The 9,787-nt window shown below is 40.9% G+C and overlaps 2 protein-coding genes across 9 annotated transcripts in view; both read right to left on the bottom strand.

Moving 5' to 3' along the window:
- birc6 (baculoviral IAP repeat containing 6) overlaps positions 1-1,772 on the bottom strand; it is a 103,160-nt gene extending 101,388 nt beyond the window's left edge. For 6 of the 8 annotated variants that reach the window (XM_025009103.2, XM_017429910.3, XM_025009121.2 and 3 more), the window contains exon 1: positions 1,319-1,772. In XM_025009103.2, coding sequence (XP_024864871.1) covers positions 1,319-1,547 — 229 coding nt within the window. In that variant the 5' untranslated portion in view covers positions 1,548-1,772. The remainder of the gene's footprint in view (positions 1-1,318) is intronic. The other 2 variants (XM_017429943.3, XM_017429920.3) reach the window with 1 other exon arrangement.
- A 1,990-nt stretch (positions 1,773-3,762) lies between these two features.
- Positions 3,763-8,618, bottom strand: yipf4 (Yip1 domain family, member 4). Its single transcript, XM_017428078.3, has 6 exons — positions 8,370-8,618; positions 7,204-7,357; positions 6,443-6,614; positions 6,051-6,128; positions 5,844-5,957; positions 3,763-4,850 (listed from the first exon to the last, which is right to left on the bottom strand). The coding sequence occupies exons 1-6, from the start codon at positions 8,425-8,427 to the stop codon at positions 4,713-4,715; spliced, it is 714 nt and encodes a 237-aa protein (XP_017283567.1). The 5' UTR covers positions 8,428-8,618; the 3' UTR covers positions 3,763-4,712.
- Between the last annotated feature and the right edge of the window lie 1,169 nt (positions 8,619-9,787).

The raw sequence follows: 9,787 nt of genomic DNA, 5'->3' as shown, positions 1-9,787 counted from the left end.
AAAAAAAATAAGGTCTGAGTCCTCTGTTTGGAATTTTCATGTTTGATTCTGCACTGTAAAAACACCCCTCAAAGTCCTTTCTGTGCATCCATAATGACAGAGATTGGTGCAGGATGCCCTTAAAGAAGTTCCTTTTCATCAAACATGCTGTTGCTGTAAGGTTTTCATCATCGTGTGTTTCATAAGAGAAGAGCAAAGTATAATTTTCTCCAATATAAAACGCCAAATCGTAGCAATTTAACACGCCAATTTGTGCACTCCCAAGGAATCATGTCCATGACCTGTGCCCATTTGTTAGGATTGTCTTCCAAACGCAAGAAATAATTTGTTTCTAGCTTTACGCAGAAACAACTTAGAAAGACCCATCCTGCGAAGGAAACTTTCTAGACTTTTGGGGGGAAAATATGACTAAAAACAAAAACAAAAAAATTCATGACATTATTGTTCTATGAACTATGCAAATTCTCAGTGGGTGTTTTAATATTGAATCATAGATGCAGGTGTAAAAGCTGCTCTAAAAAGACTGGCACATGTCAGAACATTTAAGAAGCTCCTACTTTTAGGTTTGCTCCAGAAAACACTTGAACACAAATGGAGTGAAAGTGTGAGTCCACAGCAGAGCTCCACGCTTTAAATCTTACAGAAACTATATAAAACGTTTCACCAGCAGCTGACCGAAGAGCTGACATGTGGTGTGTTTCAACGAGCTTTACTGTGTGGAAATAACCCTATTAACGTAAGAAGTAAAAATACACGTCTTTCCTGTTAAACTGAGTTTGATATCAGCATCGCCCCAGCTTATAACGACTGCGCCCGGTGAGAAGTGAAGCTAGCTTAGCGGCTAACACAGCAGTCCTCGTTTCAAAGCTCGGAAACATTCAGTCAGCTGGTAGTTTCAGTGTGCTCATCACGGTGCTTCTTCTGGTGTCCGAAACGTGACATTTACACCCAACGACATGTTGCGAGTGACCAGAATTACATCACAAACCAAACAGGGAGGTTTGCCGGCTAACTAGCGCTATGCTAAGCTAACTGTTAGCTTGCACACAGAGGTGTCATGTTGATTCCGGGGTACAAACTGTGACAAACTCTTTATTTGTGAGAGGCTAGAGTGTCTGACAGTAAGTTTGCCATCGTGCCAAGATGGTGGCGCTTTCCAAACAAGCGGAGCAGGAGAAACACAAACTGTTTTCTAAATTACCCGACTAGGCCCCTATAGGACAGCTAAACGAGTCCGGTCCGGAGTCTGTTGACAAACTGGAGTTGGTTTATAAAACTGAAAGTGTTGTCAGCGCTGACAGAAAGCCCCGGCGCTTACCGTGGAGCGCTGAAGCCTGGAGAATAGCCCCCGAAGTGCCGTCGATCACTTTTATGCTGCCGCGGCTGGTGACGGCTAAGATAGCGTTGAGGGCCGGGTGGTAGGAGAGGCTCCGCAGGCCCTCCTCGTCGCAGCGCAGGCAGCCGTCTCTCACTACAATCCAGTCCGAGGAGGCGGACAAGCCGGAGCCCGGCGACGAGCCGGAGCCCGGCGAGGCCGCGGCCGCCATCTTCGCGTATTTTCTCCCCTTTCTCTTCCCTTCGGGGTTTGTGGGGATCCAGTGGCAAACGTGAAACTATTAAATCTACGAGAGTAGCTCGGAACTACCAGTCCCCTGCCACTGCTGACTCCTTCTGCGTCTTCTTCTCCTCCGTCCGTCACCATCAGCAGTGAGGAACTCCGGGCTGAGCGCTCTGTCAGTTACAGCACACCACCACCGCCACTCTCCGCCAAATCTCGCGAGAACAGCGCCAGCAGCAAACGAGAACAGCTGATGGACAAAATAATGGGAACATTAAAGTCATTGTTTTGCTCCTGTTTTTTTTCATTAATGATTTGCAAACAATTACTTCGTTATAAACGCTGTTCAAACACAAACTGACTGACAGGTGTACATTCTCATTAAAGCAGACTTTCAGGAAAAGAGCACCTGGTTTCATTTCTACTGATCCTGGCTAATTCTAGGTGATTAAATTAATCCAGTGATAATTTAGCAGCTACAACCATGTAAAAACGTTCTGGTTTACATGAAATCACATTAAATTTTTGTTTGTTTGTTTGTTTTTCTGAAAGATAGGCTACCAAAGACTAATGTCTAATAAAAAAAAACTAAGGGGAAGAGGAAGAAGAACCAAAATAATCAGTTCTCAGCTGAGGGATTGGAAGCCCAAGCACAGGATCAGCTCATAGGAGTTAAGTGACCTTTATAGTTACTTGTCTGTCATAAAATCTGCTGTTTGTGGTGCACATTTCCTTAGTACATATCAAACTTTGTGGTGTATATGTTTGAAAGTTGACAGGAAAACATTATCAATACAGCTGATGAGAATTATTTACCATATGTGGTGCATGAGCTGCTGTCTTATTTAAATTTGGTTCTTGTTGAAATTTCTGCTATTGCCTTGCCTTCAGTGTGTTTTAAATAAAGAAAATTTATTCTTATTATTGTTATTTCTTTCCCTGCCTGCTGCACTAAAGTCATTCTAAGAACACTGGATTAGAGCATAATTTCCCACTCTCAAAGTACTGATTTAAAAAAGAAATTCTATATAGTGAAGATAAGATGAGATGGATGTAATCTATCAGGTTTAGATGTAATCTGGTCCAGATCCATACCACTGATGAATATGTAAATAACTGGACTCCCAGTCAGCTGGCAGAACTAGAACGAGCACCAGAGAGCATAAGTGGTGGCAACACAAGTGGGAGTGGTAGTTATCAGACAGTTGCTGGAGCATTCACCAATCAGTCAAAACAGGAACTGAATGTCATCAGATGTCTTTTAGAAACATTAGGCAGCATTACCAGATTGGAGTTTCAGAGGGGTCACTTTGTGGGTTTGCATGAGATCAGATTGTGTTGTGGAATCACCCAACATGTGGGACGTTCAGATACCACAGTGGCCAGATGTTGAAACCAATGGGAATGTGAGGGCACCCACATGTGTGACCCGTGCTAGCAAAATGAGTCAGATGCACAGGCTGCAGTGCAAAAAATGTGAAAAAACTGATTTTTGTCGTAATTGAGATTTGCGTAAAAATGAATCCATGAAGACATCAGCAATCACAGTAACTAAAGTAGCATCTAATCCTCCTAACCTACCTTTAAATCATAGTTTTCTAATGGGTATGTCTTCAGAAATAATCCGTTTAATTTCATTTGAAATTGACCATTTTTCAGCAGCCTTGTACATCCTTTCAACAAGACAACAACCATGTGTTTGTGGACTGCCTGCTTTATGTTGAGGTCCTCCTGTGGCCACCCAGATCCCCTGATCTTTGCCCCAATGGATCAACTTTGACCCAGTGCCAGTTTTATGGATCTCTATGGGCCAGTTGCACCAACTATAGGCTGACTTGCTGCAGAGGAGTTTAATATGGTTGTAGGACTGCTTTGCAACAAATTTCAATTTGCATCCAGAACCAAGGAGGTGCCACATCCTACAGACAGAACCAGCAGTGTTCCAGACGTACCGCCAGCTCTCATATCGTAACAATTAGCTTTTCACAAAACAGTTATGGCTGCACAAAAATCACCAATAAGACACATCTTGATCCTTTGTGTCCTGTTGAAGGGCCGATTACTGAACAGTTACATGACCTGGACTTTCATTTCCACCACCCAGTCAGGGCGCTTCACTTTTTTTTTATCGTTTTTACCCGTTTAACAAGCATTAGGAAAATAAGACAGGCTTGCCCTTAATGATTATGTGTTTACAAATGGAGTGTTTTGACACATATTACTTTTTATTGTCGGAATGTAATCAGTTGAGTGGTGTATAAATTAGTGATGAGTGAACCTGACAAATAAATCGTTATTCATCAAATGACTTCGCTCCTGCGTCCCACGAGAGAAAAACAGGGCTGAGGGGAGGAAAAAAAATAAAAACAAACAAGGCACCACATCCAGCATGACCTGCCCATCAGCCTGATTCTGCTCCTAAAAAAAAAGCTGTGGAACCCCTGAAGTGACGATAGCCATTTGCTTTTGCCGACGTTGTGTACACAGGATAATTACATGTGCGCACAAATATCGTGAGGGAGTTATTATTCTGTGTGCACACTTTACCGCAAACAAATATTACTTTAGACATACACATAATCAAAATGTTCTCACAGTTTAAACAACAAAAAAAGACACTTCAGGGGCTCTGCAGGATATTAGAGATGATTAAAACAAAAGTGTGAAAGCTGGGAAACATTATTGGACATTTGTTATACAACGTGACAGTGTGTAACAATGAGGAAACCTACAGTGGTGCAAGCTAATTCTCATCTCTAACATATTGCATACACACAAAAATTTGGCACCACATTTGCTAGATGTGATTAAAAATGAGTCGAACAACCCACCCCGCAATTACGCCCAGGTTCAAAAACTATAAAGAAATGCAGGAATGTGGGAACAGAACCGCCCCGGTGATCGAATCGTCTGCATAACAAGGTTCAAGCTGTAAAATCATAAGCATTTTATTGACCAAAGACAAGAGGAACAAAACTATTTACAATAATCTGTATTCCCCACATCCCCACTGTCCAACACTGAACAGAGTTTAGAAAAGGAAATAAACAGCTCTTTTTAAAAACAAATTTTTTAGAGTATTATAGGACTTTTTTCCCCCTCCATGCACCAGAGTCACTGTCCGTACGAAGGTCCGCGGTTCGAACTCATCCGCTCACACGCCGGTGTATAGAGACAGGAAGTAGATGTACAAAAGGAAGATGGGGTATATGAGAAGGGGCTTCTTTGTTTTGAATTCGTCTCCGACGAGTAGCGAAGCAGCGCTGTACGCAGCCCAGAAGACTCCGAACAGCTGGAAGGGGAGAATAAAATGAAGCGTTAATCATTGATTCATCACAAACGGACACTTTTATGATAATCACAAACAAAAAAAGGTAAACATGGACACATTACATACAAACTTAAGGACTTCCACAAAACAATCTTAATAAATTATTTACACGTCTACTCTGGTTTTTAACACTTTCTCAGAGCAGCAATGAGATTTCTGTTTAGAGATTAATAATTATAAAAAAAATTATCATTTAAGCCTTCCTTTATTGTTCCACTATTTATTCAAAATACATGGGTTAAAAAAACATTTGATGAATGCAAGCTGAGACAACTGTGTTTTTGTGAGCTACATTTATTTATTTTTTCTTTAAAAATGCTAATTTGGATGCAAATATTAGTGTCTATACAAGACCTAATGAGGCTGTTGGTTGAACATGAATAAATTCTATGATTTTGCTTTTATTAATGTAAAGAACATTATTATTATTAATAATAATAATAATAATAATAATAATAATAATAATAATAATAATAATAATAATAATAATAATAATAATAAAGCTACTTAAAGGATGCCAGTTATTTTATCGTTTACCATATTGGTCTAAAAGTAAATTCAACAATATTATTTGTCACTTTAGTTTTAGCTAAGATGTGGTCTCCCATTATCCACACGAAACGGAAGACTATTTACAACCAGCTCTTTATATTTATTGTTTTGTTATTGATCTTGGGGTGAATGACCCTCCAGATTGTCTCCATAATATGTTCGATTAAATGTATAAAGTCATTACAAAACTAGTTTCATAAGAGAGATTAACAGTATTCTTTACATGATCCTATCTGAGACTAACAGGAGAAAAATTAGTAGTAATAATGATTATTTAAAAGGATGGATTCATCTGAAATCAGTGACTGGAGGTCCAGCATGTTGCTCATCTCCCTCAGAGCAATATTTCAAAACAAAGTGGTCTGCTTAAAACCCAGAAATAAAAGTGTCCTTCTGACTCACTTTGACTAGCGTGGAAACCACCTCAAGCCCTCTGATCACTACGAGCAGGGGAGCGATGACGATGAGAGGGAGAAGGGAATATCCGATCACGCCGAGAACCTGGCCGTAGGAAACCTGCTCGGAAGAACAAGTCCGTTCAGAGCCGCGGTTTGAACCGTGAGAGATGATGTGTATGTGTTGAGCTGCGGGGCCGTCAGCGGCACTTACCTCACCACCGAGAACACGAGCCAGCAGAAAGATGGTTAGAGATCCAAAGATCCAGATGGTGATGATCCAAGACACAACCTGCAAACACGAAGGGACGTTTAACGACAGAGCCGAGGTCTCTGGAGTCCTCTCAGCTTCCTTCTGAACTGTCAACAACTCCTAATGAAAATAAATACTGCATACATGATGTTTTTACAAAACAAAAGGTTCTACAAAATAAGCAGTTATTTCTCTTTTCTGTTCCCCCCACTAAACAAAAGTTACTTTAACAGGTGCGTTCAGAGTCATGTTATGATGTCCTAGTTAGGCTGAGGGAAGAGCTTTGACAAACTAGCCCAACCAACAACGTTGAAAAGAAACGTATGCAGATGTGCTGACTGGGTTCTACTCACCCTGAACTGTCCGTAGATTGAGATCATGGAGAAAAGGAGCACCACAGCCAGAGGACCCCAGAAGTCCGGGTTGTCCCTCACTACCTGCCGGTTGTAGCCCAGCGATGGCATGGGCATCAGCACGCATCGGATCTTATAATAAATGTCCTTCAAGTCGATGTCGAGCTCTTCCCTGCTCACACAAGAGACAAGGACGTAAAAGATGGAGGCTTTGAACCGACACTTGACACTACCCTAAGGATTTAAATGCTTTGCTCGAGCCATTATTTGTTGTTTAAATCACTTTGCTCTGTGATGCAATAGCATATAAATAATGCTAGCTTATGTAATCTTTCAGTTAAGAAAGAAACGTTAAAATATATTATAAACCCTTAAATTACACGCAGCAATAAGACAACATCACGAGCCTTTCTAGGCAGTCAGTAATGCCGTATGGTGCTGTATAATTTAAGGACGTACAGGAATAAAAATTACAGATCATACCATCCAACACAGTTTCTCCCACAGCTCCGGTAATTACTACATTTGGTCTGAGCAGTTTGTGAGGTCCAAACATAAAATAAAAACATAAACCATTTCTTTTTAAATCTGTTTTATAGTTAACATCTAGCCTAACAATTTGACATCTGCCCATGTCAGCTTCCCTCGCTCGCTACGTTTCACATGACGGCGTCAACAGTCAGCAGAGCGTGACGCACGTTTTTTGGTTTCTCCCAAGTTATTCAAGGAAAGTGAAAAGGTTCGACATAACACATCCTTACAGAAGAGGTTTAGTCTCTTCGTTCTCCTCCTCCTCCACCTCCAGCAGCCAGCCGTAGCCCCGCTGCCTCAGGAAGGTGGTTGCGTACGGATCTTTTCCGCCGTCGCCGCCCATGTTCAGCTTAACATCGGGCGTGCTGATGGTGCCACTCAGTTCTGCGGAGAGAAGGATGCTTTCAGACAGCAGCAGGCTGTTTCCACACAACGGGAATACTTCACACCTGTAATTTCCCTTCTTTGTGTAACCTAACAAAGATAATTAATGATTGAATTCATTGATAATGTGCACAGAGGCAGATGTCTCCTCTTTGTACTCACTTTGACAGCCACCCTGACTAATAACACCCTATATAGCAAAACGTCCCACTGATCTTTTAAATATAAAGGCAGGTAAATCTTGTAATAAGGTTAAAACATATTAGTGATCCTTAAAATGCCCTATTTGTATAGGTCACTGGTCAACATGAAGCATTTTCCTGGCCATATTCATATATTTTGTAACTAAATATTTAATACAAGCACAGCAGGAGAGTGTATGGCAAGTCCAAGAGTACAAAAAGGCAGATAATATTGTTTTCATGTTATTTTCTTAATGTTTAAAACGTGGTATTTTCATGTTCTTATAATAAATAAAGATTCACGCTGAACCATACATAGTTACCATGCACAATAAACTGATGTGTGCACTCTATTTATTCAGGATTATTTTATGGGCATATTTAGTAAGTATACTGTCATATTTGTGTGTTTACTTTTATTCCTAAAAAGAAAACGCCAGGCTAGTTTGTACATATTTGACGACAAGACCAGTTAAATGTCAGGAAAAGTGACGCTCAGCAGCTTTTAAAAGCCATATTTATATGATCTTGTAATATGAACAGTAAATAAGAATACATATGTCCCCAGTTCATTCACTCTAAACTTTCTTTTAGTGTTTCTTACCAGTTTTCCTCCAAACAACGCACCTTTATTTACCTAAACTACGCGATAACTTCTGCATTTATTAAGGCGTTTAACCTTTAACAGAGGTGCCCAGAATATATTCACTTTCTTAACCTACTAGAAGCCAGTTTTACTCGAATAAAAATGACAGAAACCACCGCCCGGTGCGTTTTGTTAATTTTTAAGGCCTACCAGCTGTGTAGCAACTATGCTAGCGTTAGCATACCTTCGGCTTCCGAAGAGGAGACGAACGTGAAATCTCCGTTTGTCGGAGAAAACTGCATGGTTGTTTATTCCTGTTCCTGCTACACTCCTCGGGTCCAGGGCAATGACATTTAAGAGAGCGGTGGGTAAAGTATGCCTGGACGCGGTAACGAAGCTGTCATTGATCACAGCTCGGGCGCAAAGTTTATCTATCTCATTTTGTTTTCGTTCGGCCGCTACGCTGCGGTGGGAAGCTAACCGGAAGTAAGGCGGAAGCTGGGAAAACAGACACGTCTCACGAGGCGTTCAGGTCGTCTCGTAATGCTCGGAAACGAAATACACCAGGTGAAAGGATGAATAAATAAAAAAATAAAAAAGATAAAAACTCAGACATCAAATCTGTGTCATTGAAAGGAATTAAGGAAGATGTTCCTGAATATTGTCAAAACACTTTGATTATTTTAACATCACAATAAAAACAGAATAACCTCTGATCCCAAACTGTTAAACTGTTTTTTTCTAAGCAAATATGCAGTTCTTTCAGAAAACCATGGATGTGTGTTCTTTTAGGGTGAAAGTGTTTATTGTTTGAGCCCAATCCAATTTAGAGATTTCCAAATGGTGTTACAGATGTTAACTGCCGTCCATCAGCTGAAAGAGGAAATAGAGAAGTTGTGGAGAGTCAAGGCCTCAGTGGTGTCAAAGGTCATCGGAGCACTCGGTGCTGTGACCCCCAAACTGGAAGAGTGGCTCCAACCGATCCCAGGAACAACCTCAGAGATCTCTGTCCAGAAGAGTGCAGTCCTAGGAACAGCTAAGATCCCAGCCCTCTGGTAGAGGACCTGAGCTTGAAGTGCAGCGGAACCGCCCATGGGGAACAAATAGGTCAAGATAGTAGTTTGTTTGTTTTTTCATACAGTATATATGCTCCACCACTGAAGCCCCACTTGAGTACTTTGCACATCTGTAAAAGAACAATAAAGTTGACATTTATTTCGGAGCAACATATAGCATCAAAAACAGGACATAATGTGTCAGTTTTAATGTTTTTCTTGTAAATACATAAAATGATACAAATAAATAAGATCTGGCAGCAATCAGCACCTTTAACAAGTGCTGCATGTTAAACATACTGATGAACTGATCGTCAACAGTGTAACCATTTCCATAAAAGCAGGAGTTTTTGTCAGTTTGCTGCTCTGAAACGTACAGGTGTGCGTTAACACAACGCCAAGGTGGAAAGCCATCAGCAATGGTCTTAGAGAAGCAGCTGCTGGTGCACGTCTGTCTGGGCAGGGTTAGAGGTCATTTCAGTCAATTTGGAATCTGCTATCCTATAGTGACACAGATTAAAGAGGAAAACATTTAAGACAGCTGTCAACACTCCCAGTGGATGTCCAAGTAATCTACCCCCAACGTCAGACTGTGCAGTGCTCAGAA

This window comes from Kryptolebias marmoratus, linkage group LG22 (genome assembly GCF_001649575.2).
Source record: "Kryptolebias marmoratus isolate JLee-2015 linkage group LG22, ASM164957v2, whole genome shotgun sequence".
NCBI lineage: Eukaryota > Metazoa > Chordata > Actinopteri > Cyprinodontiformes > Rivulidae > Kryptolebias > Kryptolebias marmoratus.
Note: the sequence above shows the minus strand (reverse complement) of the source record. Positions and strands in the feature narration are given on the sequence as shown.